Raw genomic sequence first — 20,026 nt, 5'->3', positions numbered from 1 at the left:
GTTGCTGCTTTTCCTTGCATGCCCAGCAGTCAGAAGGGAAAAAATCTTAGTGATTTAAGGCTGTGGATTTCTGACAATGTCAGTGTTTTATTCCTGAATGCTATGTTGAATACATGGACTGAAGGAGATGCTTCACCTGAAGATGATCCCTGACTCTGCCCATGGCTGTGCTGGCTGATTCTTCCACCCTACAGATGGACCAAATAATCAGGTAATTAATTGTTCTGTATCAAAGCAGGAGGTAGGTTGCTGTTCTTGACATAAGATTTTATTAGGAAGTGGTGTTTTAAATCTTCTGAAATGGAAGGATAAAATGGCACCTGAGTCCTCAGCAGTTTGAGGGACAGTTCCCAAATCCTTCTCAGCGCCCTCTCCCAGTAAATATTTGAGAGCTGTGACAGGTCAGGGGTGCTTGAGCAAGCACAGCCTCCCAAAGGTGTGCAGGGCTTGCTCTGAAATGTCAGACCTGTTTGGTGCAGCTTTTTATTGGGCTGACAGGTGCAGTTAAAAGTGATTCATCCTGATCATCAACTATGTTTTTCTTTCCTCAGGTTTCAACTGTCCACAATTAAAGGCAATAAATTAGAGAGAAAACAAGGAAGAGCTGCAGCAGAACTCTGGAGGTAAAGGTGAGGTACTGGGTGTGGGCTGGTGGCTGCTGGAGTTAGGGACTTCCCAGCCAGGGCTCTCTGGCTTTTATTTGACAGCTGAGGCAGAGAAACTTCAATACTGCAGAAAGGTCAGTCAAAACAAAGAAGACAGTTTTCTCCTTTTCAGTGCAGAACAAGACTCTGCATTCTGGCAGATAAAGACAGGGCACAATGTATATTGTTGTAATTATATAAAGTAAATAGTGTCTGACTTCTTTCTAATTTGTTCCTAGAAAAAATGTAGAAGTCTTGCTGAAGCTACTTGAAATTGAGGTGGGAAATGAGCTAAAGTAAAATGTTTCTAACCAGGATTTACAGAGCTGAGTAAATGAGAAAATGTTTTTCTGTAAACTTCAGCAGAACCTGCATTAGGTAAATCAGTTCCAGTTCCACAGCAAAGAGGGGACAGCTGAGCCCACAGTAACAAGTACTTCGTAGTAAAAAATACTAAATTTGCTTTTTAAATACATATGGTTTGAAAACAAAACCAGCCTATAAATAAATGGCCATATGCTTTATCTACTAGTCTAATTCAGCTTTTTGACAATTGCTTGGTGTTTTCTGTGAGTACAAAGTGTAGTTACAGTCTCTGTAGCATTTACAGGGTCTGGTGACCTTCAGATTCTTTGAGGAGCTGTCCTTGTCCCCAGGACAGAGCTGGCTGGCCTGAGCAGCAACCTGGGCTTTTTCTATGCAGGCTGCAGCTTTCCTGGCTGCCCCAGGATGGTGTTTCCACTGAGATGGATCAACTGGATTTGAAAAGGGCATTTGCCTGATGGTGGCCTTTGCCATGGAATTGTCTCACCACACCCAGGAGCTCCTGCTCTGAGCCCTGTCCCTCCTTAAGGAGTTCCTGTGCTGTGCCATGGAGTGGGGGAAACACAGGTTGGTGTCACTGAGGGGCTGCTCAGGAAATCCATGGCTGGGATGAGCCATCAGGACCTGTGGCCATCAATAACTCCCATTTCTGATCTTTGTAGCTTGGTCTGAGCTGTGGGGAACCCCAGCCCTGGTGGGAGCCCAAGGAGCAGCTGCACCCAGACCCCTGCACAGGTAACTCTGATGGCATTGAACAGACATGGTGCTTAAGTCCTTTTTGTGTTTCAGATCACCCAAGGTGAAAAGCCTTTTCCTGGCAGTGTAACTAAAATTATTTATTGCACTGACACTGTCCCATGGCAGGAGCACATTAGCTCTGAGTGTAGTTGTACCTTTTATTCACTGCTCTGCAGAAAAGGGGGTTGCTTTAGAATCTGTTTTAGAATAATTACTGAATGCAGAGGGGCAAGGCACTCCTCATTCAAAGGAGGGTATTTAACTAATTAAAGCCAGGCTGGTGAAACTGCAGGCCCATCTCAGCCTGGACACACTCAAAGAGCAGCAGCAGGAACAGGTTTTACTTGTGGCTCTTTGCCAAATCCTAAAGAGCACAAGGCCAGCTGGACATCCAGCATCACCTGAGGGAGTTCTGGCAGCAGCAGCCAGAAAAGGGAGCCAGCCCCAATCCTTCACTTGAAAAGATTCATGGAGAGGAACAAGACACCACCTACACCCCCCTGCCTCCAGCTGTACACAAGATGTTTTCAGGACAGACAGACAATGATCCAGAGAGTTAGACTTGGGTTTATTTCATGGTTACAGGTAGCCTCCAGCATTCTTTCCCCATTAAACATTGCCTTGAGTTTATAGTATCTGGGAACAGAAATACATGGCTGCAGCAGGAAAGCAAAGCAAGAACCCCACGATAAAAAAGCACCTTGGATTGCAGCATTGCAAACTTTCCCTGTGAGTCTCTGTGCTGTGTTGCTCAGACAACTACTAAATCATGAACACCAAATCAGTTTGAAAGAATTTCTGTGGTCCTTAAAGAAGTGGAAATTGTAAATGGCAGGTTGGTCTGATAAGGAAATTTAGTCCATGAGTTATTTTCACACAAAGTTCTTCTATATAAAAATATACCAAGTTCTTGAAAATTTGAAGCACAGCAAATAAATACAGCTGGTTTGGGGCTGAAAATACATCACCTCTGAGGGCAGAAGCATTCTCTAAAATAAACCTTGTCCCAGCCCTTCACTGAACTGAGTCCTGCTGGCATTTGCCAGGTCAGCAGCTGGGTTTGATGGAAGATTTGTCCTTTGTGTCCGAGCTTCCTAGACAGAGGCAGGTGTAAGGTGAGGAGCAGTTCCCAGTGAGGTATTTGTGAAGTTCCCATGCAGCCCGTGACTCTGCACTGAAAGCAGCTGTGGGAGGGGTGGGACTGACATCGGGGTCATTCCCACTCTCAGCATGAAGAGACAGATCATGGCTACAAGGACCAAGAGGAGAAGGTTCCAGGTGTCTTCCTTTTGTCTCCTAGATTGCCTGAGGGCTGGCTGAAGAACAGGAGCTAGTCAAGAACAGCTGAAGTCCACAGAGGGATAGCATCCCACTCCTCCGAGGGAAAAGTGAGTCCTTAATGTTTTCCCAGCCTTCCTCACTATCAGACTGAACCTTTTCTTGGATGCAGAAGAGCAGAAAGTAAAGCAGTTTTAGTGGTTTGTGAACTCCTTGGAGCAGCTCTGAGGGCTCAGAGGTTTCTCTCATTCCTAAAAGAAACAAGCAGCTTGTTAGAAGAAATACACAAACCTGTTTCTGTTATGAAACAGAACTACCTCCCATAAAGCATCTCATTTAATTACCTACTTGTTTTCTCTTGTACAGTGTCCAAGGGGACCCGTGAGCCTCTGTACCAAACACTTTACTTTTTCATTTCTCTATTGCTGTTTCATTGCTTGACATTTCACTAGGTTGCAATGCACCTGGGTGAAGTTTAGGGATCAGTAATAAAACTCTGCTCTTTCCCAGTGCCCTGAGACTTCTGCTTTTTTGATCCTGCTGCAGGCAAGGATCATGCCAGGTGTGTTACCTGCATCTGCTCAGGCTGTCACAGAACTGTCCCCTGGCTGTGTCCCCCCGTGGTTGTGTCCAGGTGCTGCTGTGACCTTGTGCCTGCAGCCACCACCACCCCTGCTTGGCCACCGTGCCATTTCTCCAGCCTTTACCTTGTAGCCAAACTTGGCACCACGAGCCCTGCCTGTAACAGAAATAGTTTCTGCAGCCCTGTTTTCTATTTTTACTCTGAATCACTCCTTAAAATGTCACCACTCTTCTGCATTCCTGGGTTTGTCACTGCCCTGGCTCAGGGTGAGTTTCAGGGATGTGGTGCTTTGTGTGTTTTAGTAATGGCTTGGAGTCATTAGTGCTGCTAATGCAGAGGAGCACATTCCTCCCAAATCCCTGCTCACCCAGAGCACAGCAGGCACAGTCCCTGCCTACCTGCCCAGTACAGCAACACCCCGGGGCCGGTGTTAGAGCAGCGCTGATGCTTTTGTTCCGGGCAATTACGTGCCAAAGAAAACAACAAAAGGTTTTATTTGTACCACACCCACCAATTACTGCCTGCTCCAAGAGCCAGGACAGTTCCCTGGCTGCAGTCACTTTGCTTTTTGCAGTTAAATTACCACGAGGGCATCACTGAGCTCTCAGTTTGGGTAACACTTGCTTTGAAGTTAAATTGAACACTTGGGGATTGCAGAGCAACAGTCCATCTCCAGGTAAACTTACATGTTTCCAGATCTCTCCAGTCCTCTCAATTACAATCGTTTGTGATTTATTGACCGGTGATGTGACCTTGTAGTCATCAGACAGGAGACCCAGAATAGGATACTGATTCCTGTACCTGTAGAGAGTTGAACAGGTTGTTTAACAGAGCCTAAACAAAGGAAAGCCCAAATGATGTCTTTTTTAAAAAGGTGAATAACACGTTACTTTTTAGTGATGATGGCTGTCACCCCAGGGGACTGGCTGCCTGAAAACTTGTCATGCTTCAGTCTGAAGAGCTCCTGACAAAACCAAAAGCAAACACTGATGTCAAGTCATGTTTTTTGAAGTATCAGTTCACTAAAGCCACAACAAAATATTTGCAGAAATTTGTCTCAACAGTCTGAAAATCTGCCCTTCCAGAAGGCTGGCAGAGAAACAGCATTCAGGTAGAACAAATCCTAACCCCCTTTCCTGAGCCAGGAGAGGACAAGGAACTTCCTGGTAAGGTTCCACCTACACAGTACCATGGAGGCTCAAACACAAAAACCCTTAGAGAAATAACTTGTATTATTTTACCTCTTGCTGTTGTTTAATAAAAGCCTCTTTGTCCTCCAGCAGCGATGTCAGTTCGTGCAGCCTCATTTGCAAGTCGCTGTTGCTCCCCTCTCTCCTGGTTATGTCCTGCTGGAACTGGCACAGCTGGGACTGCAGAACAAGGCAGGAGCTCTCAGGTGTGGGGGGCTCTGGGCAGGGCCCCTCAGCACCCACCCAAGGCTCTGGGGGTGGCATTTCATTAACACCATCAACAGTGAGACACAGGGGTTTTCAGGTCAGGAAGTTGAGCCACACAGTAAATTCAGAAAATGCTAATTGGACTGAATTCTACCCAGTATTAATGTAATGATTTTACAATTCTCAAGCTAAACCAACACTGAATCAGTTGAATTGGCGTCCAGAGTTGGAGACTTTTACCACTGATTTCCATGAGAGACATTTCCTACATACAGCTGTGACTGGGATTTATTTTTGTTTCCTATTAAGCATATTTTGACTAATTTCTTATGTTTTCAGGACACACAAAATATCCCTTTAGGACAGCCCATCCTTTAGGATCAACCACTAACCAGGTTGATCCCTAATTTCTTCATGTAAAGAACAGTTGGATTTTTTTTAAATCACAGTTTTATGTTCTACTATAAAGGTTTTTAACCATCACCAGTGTCTATGAGTAAAGTAACTGCACAGCCAGAAGACAGCCAAAAAGTGCCTGTGGAAGATCTCTGCTGCTCCAAGTGCAGGAGCAGCTGTCCCTGCACACAGCCAGCAGAGCCCCTCACCCTGAGGCTGCGGATCTCCCTGTCCTTGTCCTCCCTGAGGTTGTTGATCATCTCCACGTAGCGGCTGGACAGCTCGTCCGTCGTGGTCTGCAGCGTCGGGCTGGAGCAGCTCTGCACAAAGAGCCCAGTTTTAGTTTACAAAAAATGCTTCCATTGTTAGTTTTCTTACACTGATCCCTCTGAGTCTGGGACTCAGAGGGGACTGAGCCCTCACCTGCAGCTTGAGGCTCTGGATCTCCTGCTCCAGGGCCCTCTTGCTGTACTCCAGCTCCTTCAGCTGGCAGTCCTTGTCCCCCTCGCTGAGCCGCAGGGACAGGAGCTGCTCCTCCAGCGAGCGGCATTTGGCAGTGCTGTCCCTGAGCCCTTGCTGCAAAGCACAGGGGGAATGAGCACCTGCAGTTCCTCAGGGGAGGAACAGCATCACACACACAGCAGGCAGCAGTTACTCAGAGTACCCAGAAGTCAGCAAATTGCCCCCATTTTGGCTGCCTGGAATGACACTGGAAATGTTTCTCGATTTACCTGCTGCTGACGGTTGTTCTCCCTCAGAGAGGCCAGCATTGCTTCATATTCTTTCACTTGGCAATCCTTAAAAGCCAAATCCTTCTTCAGCAAGACATTGTCAGTTTCCAGCTTCTGCAGGACAAAAGTCAAAAGTTTACAGTCAAAAGCTGCAATTTTTCAGTCAAGTCTTCCCATAAAGTGCCACACAGTCATTAATAAAGGGATGGTTTAGAACTGAGAGAATGCTTAACTTCCTTGAAAGTTTGGGGTTTAGGTACATAGCACACACTGTAGTGCCTGTGGCTTTGTGCTGGGTGGTGAGCACTGGGATCCTGGACACTGCCCTTCCACTCTGCCCCAGAAACAATGGGGCAATAGAATAAAACAAAAACCACCCCAAAACTGCACACATTCCTTGTTCTGTGCTCAAGTTCAAACTCTTCTCCTTCAACTTTGCATTTTCCAAGACAATGCTGTGACATTCCCAGCAGTGCTGAGCACCTGTGGAGCTGCCACAGCCACCCCTGTCCATCGAGCCTCCTGAGGCACTGACAGAGCAGCCACTGGCACCAGCACAGGCACAGCCTGGAGTGCCAGCTCTGGGAGCAGCTGGATGAGGAGGATGAGGAGCAGCACTCACCCCCAGGTCATCCTGCAGGTGGCAGAGCTCCTCCCGCAGGTTCTTGAAGGTGGAAAGCACAAGTCTCAGGGATTTGTCCGATGTTGCTCTCATCTGGGAGGGGAGAAATGAAAAGGATAATTGGGATTAATTAGGCAGCTTTGTTTACAATATGCCTGACAAGAGGTAGAACAGAAACTGCTTTACAGCTGACAGTAACTTCTGAAACCATTGCACGTCCTTTGAAGTGCCCACAGTTTCTACAGGAAACATTTTCCTTGCACTTTGTTCTGCAAATGCCAGTGTTCAGTTTCTGCTTTGTAACACAGCACAGCATTGTTAAAATGGAAGGAACAACAGGGTAAGAACTGCCTTTGTGCACCAATAAAGGGAAAAATAAATGTGTTAATATTGTACAATTATTATTTGAGCTTTAAAAGCTTTGTGCTCACACTGATTTTTAAAAATTACTGCCCTGCCTGAAAAGGCACAGAGGAATGAGTCATGTTTGAGATCTGGCAAAGCTTTGGGCTCAAGGATGAAGAAATTTAATTAACATTTTTAAAAATTTAAATTAAAAAAGCTCATACAGCCAACTCCTCCCTTTAAAAGGAAAAAGATCCCAAAGATGAAAGGAGTCACCTGGATGAAAGAGAAAACCATAAGTGACCACAGCCCAACACTGTTCTCCTTTGGAATGTTAATTTTAATGCCTTTAATACCTGTGTATTGATTCAGGTGAAAATATAAATTGTTGCATTTCATGATACATTTATAATATTCAAAAGAAGAAAAATAGACTTTGAAAGGACACACAAAACAACTCCTCAAGCTGTAACGCTCCTGGAAGGGCTGAATAATCTGTGCAAAAGCTGTGGTTTTTTCCTGTCCAGACAGAAGTGAAACCCTCCTGTGTGTTCCCTTAACTTGGAGCTCTCATGCTCTCTGTCCATATGGGGATTGGCCCTTGCCCAGTTATTTATCCCCACTGGTGCCATGGTCTGACTGAGACTTCATTCCTGGTGTAACTCACCTTTCTGTTTGTTTTGTCATTAAAGTGGAATTTCACTTTTGCCTTATGGTTCTGTTGCTTTTATTGTGTAATACACTACAGATTGAGTTTAAAAGAAGGAATTGAGTCAAATGGTGAAATTTAGACTATAAAAATATAAGTAAAACCCCACTCAGCAATTGCTTAGTGCTAGAGCTTCCTAAATCCCAGAGGTGCCTTGTGCTTCTCTCCAGGGGAGTTCTCTGTGTCCTTAGAGGAGCCTCTGGGCATTCCCAGCTCGGGATCCTGGGCTGTGCAAACCCTTCCCTCCCTGCTCTGTCCTGGTGGCCAGGGGATCTGAGGGCACCCTGGGTGGATCCTGACAACACCTGGGTCCCCAAAAGCCATTCTGGCTGCATTTTATAATCACAGCTGTGAGGATGTAAAACCAGCTGGACACAGACACAACAGGAAATGCCTGTTCCAGCTTTTCACCTGGAGCTGAACCAGCCTCCCAAGGACAGTGTGCCAGTGAGAGGCCATGGAATGTCCTCATGCTGGCTGGAATGTCCGTGGGGTTGATGTCCCTCTTCCTTGTAAGAGAAGCACAGAATAATTCCAGCTGGAAGGGATGGGGAGGTCAGAGCAGGGCAGCTGTGAACTCATACGAGGCTGCTCCTTCTCAACCTCATTTTAATGGATTTCTTTTTTACCAGGAAGTGATTCCAAGGCGCAGCTCCCAGGTAGGATCACCCTTCCCCTACCTGAGGGAGCCCAGATCAGGACACTCCTGCTGAGGCTGCCCTGGATCCTGCTCTGACACCCCTGCCTGGCAAAGGCAGCTCTGAGTGCTGAGCTGTGCTTTTGGCATCCAGCAGCAAACTGAACCATTCCTGTTGTGGTTCAGTGTAAAGGGTTTTGTGCTCCTGGGCTGGTTCTTCAGCTCCCTCCCTGCTCCATGCCCAGCCACGGGGTTGGGCTGGGAGCAGGTGGGATTCAGGCTCTGCTGCTGGGCTTTTAGCAGCTCCTGTTTGTGTTTGGATTTTAAAGCCTTAACACACAACACAGAAAGATGAAAGGTCCCTGTTCTCCTGTCAGTGGTCAAAAGCCAAGACAGTTTCAGTGAAACTGCAGGAAAGCCCCAGTAGAGCTCAGTTTAAAATACACAAGTGAACTGTGGGTCCATGTGACACTTCCTTTAAAGCCACCATTCCACCCCCTCACTCCAGAAACAACGGGATGAGGGAATGCAGAGTGAAGGGTGTTATGTACCAAGTCCCTCCTGAGTGTGAGCCAGCTCCCACTGCTCCCAGCTCCCACAGGCTGCCAAGCTCCCATACCTGCAGGAGATAACGAATCTGCTGCTTTGTTGCCTCAGACAGTCCTTTGGGAATTAATTCTTCAATATCTTCGGTCTAAGCAAAGAAGGGAGGAAAGGGGAGACATCTTGATTAAGAATTTTGCCTGGTAGATTAGTAATGTGGTTTCTTCATTAATTACACAGCTCTGCTATGAAAAACATCTTTAGTACAAGGCAAATAAGAACAAAAATAGATCAAAGTCTATCCAGAAAAGTTCCAAAGTCTTTTATATGTGGGGCATGTACAAAATGAGATAAAGTGATACATGAAGCATATATTCAAATGCTTAAATTCAACATTTAAAAGCAGTATTCAAACCAATCCTCTCTCAGGGATTAACAGCTGATGCTCCAGCAACTCCCAGCAGTTTATGGTGGGGCAAAACCTCTGAATGGGCTGCCAATAAACCCCAGCTGACCACCAGGAGATGCTGCCAGGATTCAGTGGCATTTGCTTCCTGCAGGTGAACCCTGGACAGGTATTTCTGCCCCATTCACACTGAATGCCTTCAAAGGTGCAGCTCCTGCTGCTCAGCAGCAGCTTCACTGAGAATGACAGAGCCTTTGTAAAAAACACATTGTAAAAATACAGGTACCTGTGCAAGTCATTTTCCAGTGAAACCATTATTGGAACAGCAGGAGAGACTTCCAAAATTTGACTCTCATACTGGAATAATGTGAATTATTGAAGTTTCCTTTCAGTATTATCACATTTGCAAATACCTGCCTGGCAGTGGTTTTCAGGCTCTGAATGTTTTTACCAAGCAGGAAGCACTAACAAAGACCAGCCTCCTCCATTTCAGCTGCTTTGGCTTTGTCTGCTTGAGCCCTCCCCCAGTGGTGGCAGGGACAGCCTGGCCCTTACCTGGCACGTGAATTCGATGTCGTGGTTCCTGTAAAACACAAAAAGCTGCTTGAGAACTTTCAGGATTCAGGCCCACATTCACCACTAGAAGCATATCTGGACAATACAGAGCAAGGAAGGGTCTCTCTCAGCTGCAGAGTCATCACCTTCCCTCTGTGGAGGAATTCCTGGGGACACTGGAGTCCTACAGCAGCACAGCAAACACAGGCTGAGTATCCCTAGTCCTTTGGGCAGTTATCCCAATTATGGGCAGTAAACCCAATTACTCCCTTAATTGCTTGGGTAATGGTTTGCCCACAACTCTGCTGCAATTCCCTGCCCTGCTCCAAGTGTTGACTCAGGGTTTCTGTGATGGTTAAATTCCTTTTTTCCCCTGCTACAGGACCACTTTCCTTATTCAGTGACCTTGGAAGGCACCAGGTAAGAGTGGGAGTGAGGGGGAAGAATGAGGGTGATGGGAGGGAAGGGAGGAAGGTTGTGCAGGGCACTGCCTGCTGTGACTCTCACTTCTTGCACAGATAGTCTGCAGGGCTCTGCAGAAAATGTGCTTTATGTTCATTTGGATTTGGAGACTGAGTTTTATGCCTGGTGGGGGTTGTCCTTTGATCCATGACACAACATCACAACAGGACTGAGGAAATTTGGACATTTGGGTTGTTTCTTCAGGACACAGCAATAGAATTGTGTCATGAAATATGTCAGAGTGTGCTGTAAGTTCTTGTTTGCTCAATGTACAAACGTGTGGGAGACACAATTCTTAAGCATCACATTCAGTAAATTTCCTTGGCTTACAGCATTTCTGTGTCCTCAGTTACTTGCAAATCAGATGGATGTGTAAAACATCCAGTCAGTTCCAGCTGTCAGGAAGAAACAAGGAGCACAACCAATTCACAAACAACACTGTTCCTGTCAGCTGTGCAGTGCTGGATGTCTGGGACACAGGAATGACAGAGCCAGTGGCAATACCTTGTCCCAATCTTCTCCACGTGCTGCAGCAGGCAGCTGTACAGGTCATTGCTCTTGCGGTGCAGCTCGGCCAGCAGCTCCCCAAAGAAGCGACAGTCCAGCTGCTCGGGGCGTTCCTGGGGGCAGCTCACCTGGCAGGAGACAGGCAGGGCATCAGGACAGGAGGGATCCTTATCTGGGATAAAGCTGAACATGAAAATGCTACAGGTAGGATTTGGGTCTGGCTGCTCTTAGCAATTTTCAATTTAATTACACTTTTCTTGGTAGTGAGTCTTCCACGTCTGCTGGTTTTCAGTAAACTGAACAGAGAGGAATGACTTCCTTTAAAACAACAAGAACCAGCAAAGTCCTGCTTCCACAGCAGTGTCCTCAGCCCAAGCTGAGTGTCCTGAGCTGGTTGATGGGAGTGTCCAGCTCTGGAAGGTTCTGCACAGGTGTGACACCGAGGTCCCCAGGGTGTTTGTCACCCAAACAGCGACTGGGTGCACAGGAGGGACCTGCTGCACTCCTCCCCAGCTGCACTGACAGGCTGCAGGTACACCAGGAAGCATTAGTGATTCCACTGAATTTGTGTCAACAACTTTTGCATCAAATTGAAATACATTTGAAGCCCTGGCTGATCAGCATAGGAGGAAAGGAACCCTGAGCTGATGTTTGCCAAGGTTCTAAAGCAATGTGTGTTCCCTCCCAAAGCAGAGGCTGTGCATCCCTCAGTCTCTGTGTACAGACTGACAGCTGAAACCCGACTGAATTGATGGGTAAAGAAAAACAAAACCAAACAGCCCTATGAGACTGAGCCCAGCTAAAGTAAACTGGACTAAACACCACAGGCTCACCTCAGCCAGTGCACACCTGAGCACAGGTCTGTGACAATGAGAAATACAACTCTCAAACAGCCTTTTCCCCCAACAGCACCTGAGAAAGCCTTGGACAGTGCCAGACAGACACACAGACCCTGCTCAGTGACAAGGGCATGGTGCTGAGAGCCCCCCACAAACCTCAGGAGGCTGCAGAGCCACAAACCCGCTCGCTCCCGTGGTTCTGTCCCTGCCTAAGAACGAACCGCGCTGAGAACAAACCACGGAGCCCTCACCAGCTCGGGGGGGGCCGTGCCCCTCCTCACGGGGTGTCCCCGGCACTCGTCACTCCCGGGGCCCGGGCACAGCTCGCAGGGACTGCCCGTCTGTGTTTGCTGGCACTGCTGCAGCACCGGGGGCGGCGGGCACGGCTCCGGCGGGCACAGCGGGAACTGCCGCTCCTGCGGGAAAGGACCCGTCAGTGCTGGGCACCCTGCAGGGGCGGGAAAGGCCCCTGCTGGGGCAGAAAGGGTTAATGCTGGGCACCCTGCAGGGGCGGGAAAGGCCCCTGCTGGGGCAGAAAGGGTTAATGCTGGGCACTGCATGGATGGGAAATGCCTCTGCTGGGGCAGAAAGGGTTAATGCTGGGCACTGCATGGATGGGAAATGCCTCTGCTGGGGCAGAAAGGGTTAATGCTGGGCACTGCATGGATGGGAAATGCCTCTGCTGGGGCAGAAAGGGTTAATGCTGGGCACTGCATGGATGGGAAATGCCTCTGCTGGGGCAAAAGGGTTAATGCTGGGCACTGCATGGATGGGAAATGCCTCTGCTGGGGCAGAAAGGGTTAATGCTGGGCACTGCATGGATGGGAAATGCCTCTGCTGGGGCAGAAAGGGTTAATGCTGGGCACTGCATGGATGGGAAATGCCCCTGCTGGGGGAGAAGGGGTTAATGCTGGGCACTGCATGGAGTGGGACATCAACCTCAGTAGTGAGTGAACTGTGTCTGTGACTGGCAGTGCTGGTGGTGGCTTCGGATGTTTTAATAATCCAAACTAAATTGCTTTTATACGTAACAGGGTTGTAATTCACCAATTCTCCTTTAATTTTAGTAGCTGCCAGTGAGAAGCACAGGCAAAAAACCTTTCCCAAGGTGGATGTCCCACTACACATGAAAATTTCCTTTAGAACTAAATTTGACCTAAATCTAAACATAGCCCAGGTAATAAAAAACAGAAGTAAAACTGTGGTTTCCAGGGCTAAACTGCACAATTTTTTATTCTTTTCTTTGCACATCATCTGCAGAAAGAAAGAAGCTGTTATTTTTAATTATAGTTTTCTCCTTTTCCACTTCAGAGACTGGATATCACAGAATTCAGCTGTCTAAAATCCAGAGAGGCATGAAAAAACAAAGTAAAAAAAACCCTCAGGTAAATCACTCTCAGATACATGAAATTCCAAATCTTTTTCCTGTTGGAAATGTTTCAGAGCAATAAAATGGAGCAATATTTTTGCTATTGACAAAACACCAATTGTGAGATGAAATTTCAGACAGGTTTGCCACATATATTTTTTCAAGAGTTAGTAAAATAAAAAATTGTGGTTTTAATTTTTTTTTCTAAAAATGTATCTTGTGTTGTTCTGCTATAAAGCTATTCCAAGAAACTAATTCACAGCCCCTATTCAGATATAGACTGACAATATTAGAGATACAACAGCAGTTTTCAGTGTTAATTAATAATAAATTCTTAGGAAAAATACGGCAAACATTCCACTTTCTTCTCTCCTTAAACACTGCTTCATTTACTTTGAGAATGTATTCTAGATCACAACAAGGCAGTTCTCAGGTTGGAAGCTACTCCTAACAGAAATAAAAAAACCCAGAACCAACCCAGAAACATCAATTTCCTGCCACCAACTCAATTGTCTTCTTACAATAGATAATATAAACAGCCAACTTACTTGGAGGGGATTTAATAGCTCATATTTTCTTATTGTTTTTTCATAGATGACATTATTTCCAGGAGAGAAACTGGCCCCTCTAAGAAAAGGGGATAATGGCTCCTGTAAAACACATAAATAAAAACATCCATAAATCAAACAGCAAACTCAGGATTAGTGTAATTTTGACTAAAAACAGATAATTTAAATATATATGAGATGTCCTTTAGGATGTGAACATATGAGTGTGTGTCCATTTGGAAACCAAGTGGCTGTGCTTGCATAGGGACTGTGTGAAATAAATACAGTAGAAATAGTAATTAATCAATATTAATAAAGACTGAATTGCTGAGAGGTGGGAGCCTGAGTGGCCACTCTGCAGTGTTTTCAACCCCTCAGAATTCCACCTCTCACCCTCAGAGGTGTGAGCTGGGTGCTCTCAGAGTGTTTCCCATCCCCTGTGGAGGAGCTGAGGGAAGCCCAGCCCAGTTTCCCTACCTGATCCGGGTTCTCGATAATGATCCTGCGGATGGTGCCCTGCAAGGGAGGAAAAAAGCTTCAGGATTACTGCAGCTCAACCTCCAACACCTCTTCTGGCAGAGGAATCTGATTATGGACACTGGCTGTGAATACTTTGGGATCCACTGGCCACAATCACCTAGAGATATTTTAAACCCAGGGCCTTCCCACCCCAAAGGAATTGGTCCGTGCGCAGCATGGCAAGACACAATCCTTCATTGCATTTTATGAGCTGGGTTTTTCTCAATCCCCTCTTTGCAGGTCTGAGGGAATTAGTCCACATTTTCTGTAAGTGCAGCAGAACAGGCTACAAACCAAAGCTGGATGAGCCTTCCTGGATCCCATGTCCCTGTTCCAGCCCATCTCTTTTATTTTTGGTTTTTTCACGTTACACATCAAACTCAGCTGGTGTAGACGGAGATGCATCATATGCTTTTTGTTTCACCAAGGCATGAAAATTTGGATTTTGCTTAAACTCAGAAATTAACAGGTAGAGGAGCTGCCCAAGAACCCCCTGGGTCATGTCCAGTGCACACAGCTCCACAGCTGCCACCTATGGGAATGATGGCCATGTGCAGCATCTGCAATGAAAAATGAGATCTGCCTCTTTAAATTACAAGAATCTGTCCCTGGCAACAGCTTTATTTTCAAATAGATTTCTTCAGGTTTTGCCCCAGCACTGTCTAGAAGCAATTGCTTCTAGACACTGTCCTCCACCAGTTCTAACAAATCACACATTGCTTCAACCCTTCACATCCAGGTCTTTACCCAAACCAGCAGAGTTCCCACTGAACCCAATCTAAGGACTGGGCAATTTGTCAGTTTGCAGCACAGTTTATCCTCCCTCACAGCACAAACCTCCAATTTTCATAATGAATCATTTCTTCCCCAAAGCCAGGGGGAAGTTTATGTTGCTGCAGCTCAGTCTCAGCCGCATTCTCTGCCAGGTGAGAGCAGCTCTGAAGTAGGTCAGGTCTCCTATCAACTGTTGCATAAGTTTAGGAAGCCTGGAGCAGTTTTCCAAACCTCCCAAGAGTGAATCATAACAGCACCAGGAAAGAGAAACAAAAGTAGGAAAGAAACTGTTTTTTCAGCAGTCAGAGTAATTAAGAAATTTCAAAATTAAAACTGCTGCAGAAACTTGGGGACACAGCCCAGTGCAGCTGCCACCCCATGTGCCAGCAGGACTCTGGGGACACAGCACAGAGAGGTGGAACATGCAGCTCAATCCTGCACCACCAACACCTGCAGAACTGGAACTAAAAGGTGAAATACTCAGCAGAGGAATGGCCACTGGTCCTTCCTTCAGCCGAGTGTCAGAGCAGGCACAGCCGAGCCCAGTGTCCCTGAGCAGCACACGGAGCTGTGACACCAGAGAGCCCTGGGACAGCAGGGACTGACTCATTCCAGCACAGGGACAGCACATGGCCACTGTGTGACACTGAACAACAGCCCTGGAATCCACTGAAAGGTTGTACAACCGTGCCAGGGCTGACTCAAAATTGAGAGAGGATAAAACATCCAGGGTGTCTCTGAGGAATAAACCCACAGCAGAGGAGTCTGGAGCATTTTAAGTTGAAACAGACCTTTATAATATTCTCATTGTATATGCAATATTATACAGAACCTAAGAATGTTTTGCCTGGATAAAATTATGCTTATTTTTGAGATACCCAAACTCTTTCATTTTCAAAGAACTGCTTTACAAACAGGGATTTGCCTGCCCTTTCTCCCATTCCAGCCAAGCAGGCTGGACAGGCACAGGCTGGGAGGGGACCAAGAGGCAGAAACGCTGTGTCTGTGCCAGCCTGGATTGCCCACACACAGCTCGGGGCTCTGCACAAGGAGCTGCCACCTCCAAGAGCTCTGGAGCTGTCCCCAGCAGTAGGAACATGGAAAGGGATCTTGGGCTGTTTCTGTTTTCCAGCACTCCCAAGAGGCACAGCTCAGATTATTCTCTCCAAGCAGTCAGAAGATGCAGTGTCTGGAGATGCAGCGTTTTCTGTCTGGGAGAAGGAAGGGAAGGTGGGATTCCAAAGGGAAAGCCCAGTGCTGTTGTGGGTTTGGAATTCATGACAGCTTGAGCAGTCAGTCTGGGTCTGTTTTACAGAATCACAGAATGGTTTGGGTTGGAAGGGACTTTAAAGTTCTTCCCGTTCCAACCGCCTGCCATGGGGCTTATAAGGAGAATTTTAAAAGGTAACACTAAAACTTGCATGAATATTTTTGCTAGTCTTTACAATTTCTAAATAAGATTTTTTAATTTTAGAATAAGCACTTGATAGATTTATCCTAAGTGTGCCAATTTTATGTGGAAGCAATCGAATGTCCTTTTTTTTTTTTTTAATTTCAACAGGTTACCCTTGGCTTCAGCCAACCCAGAGATGAAAGTGAGAATTTCATCTATGTCAAAGGCCTTTATCCACAATACATTGTCTTGCTAATGACAAGCAATCCAGTCATCTGCTCATAATTTATGAGTTCCAGTTGGCAGGTGAAATGGGGAAATGGCAGGCTGAGTTTGAGGCTGTTACAACACAGACCAGCCCTAAAGCTGGTTAATATTACACCATTTTCATGGGAGCCCTTTGCACGTCACAGAACTGAGCCCAGCCACACAAACACCTGACTCCCAAAATGTCTCACATGGACAGAGAACCTCTACAGAGAACCTGTCAGGGTTTTGCCCTCTGCCAACAATTTGTATGAGCCACTTCAGAAATATCTTTTCATGACCATGGAGAAGGGATTCATACATAAGCCACACTAGAAGGGAATTTATTCCAAACACTTTTCATTTACATCAAGCAAAGCAAAATTTGCTGTGAATTTCTCCGCAGACAAAACAAACCAGGAAAGGAAAAAAAACCCTGAATCACAAAAAGCACCAGCACGTGTGCTCTGTGCACACAGCAATTTCAAATTCTCCCTCTCTCCAGCTTATTAAAGTGTACATAAACACGAGAGCACACCCAGCCACATGACTGAAGACTAGCACTGTGTCAACAGGGATGTACATGTCTGTTATTGTTAATCCACACAAGCTCTGCAGAAACAAATTAAATACTGCTCAAAGCCAGCCCTTTGCTTTAGCAGCAGCACAGAGCTGAAATTGCAGCTCTGGGCTGCCCCTAACCCCAAATCCTCCTGCACACCAAACACAGATGGGAGTTTGGTATCAGCCCATTATTCACTTTACATGGCCCCACACAATGGGCTCAAAGGGCAACTGATCCACTCCTGGGGAATGTCCTGCACCCCTCCCAGGGCTTCTCTGGGGCAACTCCCATTCAGCACCAAGTGTGCCACTTCTGCCTCCTCCCAGCTGACTTCCCTGTTTGTTACTGTTTTCTGCTTTAATAACTTCCTAATAATCTGTATTAGGCGCCTTCCTTCTCCACCACTGAAACTGCAACCCACACAAAGCCTGACTGAGCTACACCCTCTTGGCTTTAAAGTCTCGTCCAGCAAAACACTTCAGCAAGAAATTAGTTTTCATCAGCAGGACGTAATGGATTCAGTGACTATGACAGATGTTGAAAATTAAACATCCTCCATAGAGCAGCGACAGCATTTGAGCCTGTAATCCTTGTTCACGTACTTATCTAGGCTGAGGAAGCTTGGGACTGCAGTGTTTATGCCAATGAATATTTAATTAATTAACTGCAATTCAGACTATCATCTAGCCTAGCTGAGCAGATCACTTATATGGGAGGTGAGAGACCTGTGTTTACACTCCTGCCCTACATCTTGCAAAAGAGGATTAACAACCTGGATACAGAGGGAATGGCTCTGCCACTACCACCTCCTACAAAGCCCCAATGATCACAGACTCGTTCAAGCTGGAAAAACCCACCAAGATCATCGAGTCCAACCATTCCCCAGCACGGCCCAGGCCGCCTCTCAACCATGTCCTCAAGTGCCACAGACGCACTTTTGAACACTTCCAGGGATGCTGAGTCCACCAATTCCCTGGGCAGTGTGTTCCAATGCTTAACCATCCATTCCATGAAGAATTTTTTCCTAATATCCAACCTGAACCTCTGCTAGCACAACTTGAGGCTGTTTCCTCTTGTCCTTCTATTTAGCACAGCTGTTCGCTCACTTCCCAGGATTTACATAAACCATCCTGGAGAGGAAGGCAGCCCTCAAACTATGTAAATACTGCTTTGAAAGGAATGCAGATCTTGTATTGGTCTTAATCCAGACTCTTTCTGACAGGTAAATATAACACAGGAAAGAAAATTCAGTAAGAGTTCATCTTGAAACAAATGTACATTGCCATTTGAGTACAGCAGAGCAATCCTGTAGATGTTAATGGCATTCTACTGTATGAGGAAAAAATGAGCTGAGAATAAATTTTGATCTCCTTTCTGGTTTTGCAGTCAATTCTGTTCTAAAGCTAGTGGTTTCTAGTTTTAATACACCTTTTGCATGTGTTAAAATGACATTAAATTCCACCGATACTTTCAAGCCATGCCTTGGATACACACACAACAAACCTGCTGAACTGCATTGCCAGGGCCTTCCAAGCCCGACTCCAACACCTCAGCGGCGAACCTTACTAAGCACCATCGATACAGAGAGAACGAATAAGCACCCAGGCTTCGAGTTCTATTTACATGAGCAGCGCCAAGTCAGCAGAGACAGGCAGTGACATCCCGGCGTGGGAAGGGAGCAGCGCCGGCGGGGCCCCGGGGCTGGGCTGGGCCAGAACCGGCCAGAGCCGCGTTAAAGGGTGCGAAAAGGTGACACCGCTGTGGGGCCGGTGCCAGGGACCGCATCCCTGCCCGGGGACAGCCCGGCGAGCCTGGGGACGGTGCCAGGACCGCATCCCTGCCCGGGGACAGCCCGGCGAGCCTGGGGACGGTGCCAGGACCGCATCCCTGCCCGGGGACAGCCTGGGAACGGCGGGGAGCGCCCACAGCGGCTTTTCCACTGAGGGAAACGCGCGGAGAGGCCGGGGCTGGACCCGTCCCACCCCGGGGGAGCCCGGCCCGACCCTCAGAGCCTCCGCGCCGCCGGGCGCACCCGCAGCTCCCGGGGTCGGGCTCCGGCTTCGACGGCCCCTGATCCGGGCCGGGAGCAGCCCCCGAGGGGCCAGGCCGGGGCCGGGGCCGTGTCCGCCGTACCTGTGGCGGGTCGCAGCCGTGCCCGCAGTCCAGCGGCGAGGCGGCCCGGGAGGAGCAGGAGGTGCTGAGCCGGCGGCAGCCCGGCCCGTAGGTGCGCACCCGGTCGTAGGCCACGGCGCCGTCCTGCTGCGGGTGCGGAGCGGGGTCCAGGCAGGGCAGCGGCCGCGGCGGCTCCGGGCACGGCGGGGGCTCGGGGCACGGCGGGGGCTCGGGGCAGGGCCGGCGGGCGGGCAGGGTGCTGTAGTGCTGCTGCCGCCGGTAGTAATGGTGCTGCTGCGGCTGGAGGTGCGGGGCAGCGCGGGCGGCTGCAGCTGCTGCTGCGCCCCGAACATCGCGGCGGGACTGCGGCGGTGGCGGCGGGGCCGCTCCGGCTTTACCTGCGCGGGCCGCGCCTTGGGCGGGCCGCACCTGCGGGCGGGGAGCCCCGGGCCGACCCCGCCCCGGCACCGGCACAGCCCGGAACGGGCTCCGCACCGACCGCTCCCGTACAGCACCGCCGCGAAACAGCACACGGCGCTGGGGAAAAGCAAACCCCGCGCTGTTCACTAAAGCGCTTTGCTGTTGATCTCTTTGCAACGTGTGTAGGCAGAGTGTAAAGCCATAGCTACCTGCTGCGCAAATGAACTTAAGTATCCTTTTCACGGGAGGTTGTGAACTTGGCACAGAGCCGTTCCCACCTGCAGGAGCCGCGGTGGCCCCGCAGGAGCTGTGCCTGGAGCAGCAGCTGCCCGGGAGAGGAGCGCATCCTGTGCCCGCATCCCTG

At 48.0% G+C, this 20,026-nt stretch overlaps 1 protein-coding gene and 1 long non-coding RNA gene across 2 annotated transcripts; one reads left to right on the top strand and one right to left on the bottom strand.

The window, feature by feature from the left end:
- Positions 1-499: 499 nt before the first annotated feature.
- LOC115914740 lies at positions 500-8,492 on the top strand. The gene is made up of 3 exons (XR_004061450.1): positions 500-1,535; positions 1,631-1,703; positions 3,007-8,492. It is a non-coding gene; the product is annotated as an uncharacterized LOC115914740 (long non-coding RNA).
- Positions 2,267-19,595, bottom strand: POF1B (POF1B actin binding protein). The gene is given in 16 exon segments (XM_030967451.1): positions 2,267-3,235; positions 4,254-4,368; positions 4,458-4,531; positions 4,809-4,937; positions 5,570-5,680; positions 5,784-5,936; positions 6,092-6,205; positions 6,714-6,806; positions 9,024-9,098; positions 9,909-9,936; positions 10,875-11,005; positions 11,968-12,132; positions 13,634-13,735; positions 14,111-14,149; positions 19,264-19,556; positions 19,559-19,595. Coding segments are annotated over 16 exon segments (1,665 nt in total). The 3' UTR covers positions 2,267-3,229.
- Between the last annotated feature and the right edge of the window lie 431 nt (positions 19,596-20,026).

This window comes from Camarhynchus parvulus, chromosome 4A (genome assembly GCF_901933205.1).
Source record: "Camarhynchus parvulus chromosome 4A, STF_HiC, whole genome shotgun sequence".
Taxonomy (NCBI): domain Eukaryota; kingdom Metazoa; phylum Chordata; class Aves; order Passeriformes; family Thraupidae; genus Camarhynchus; species Camarhynchus parvulus.
This window is presented reverse-complemented; position numbering and strand designations above follow the sequence as displayed.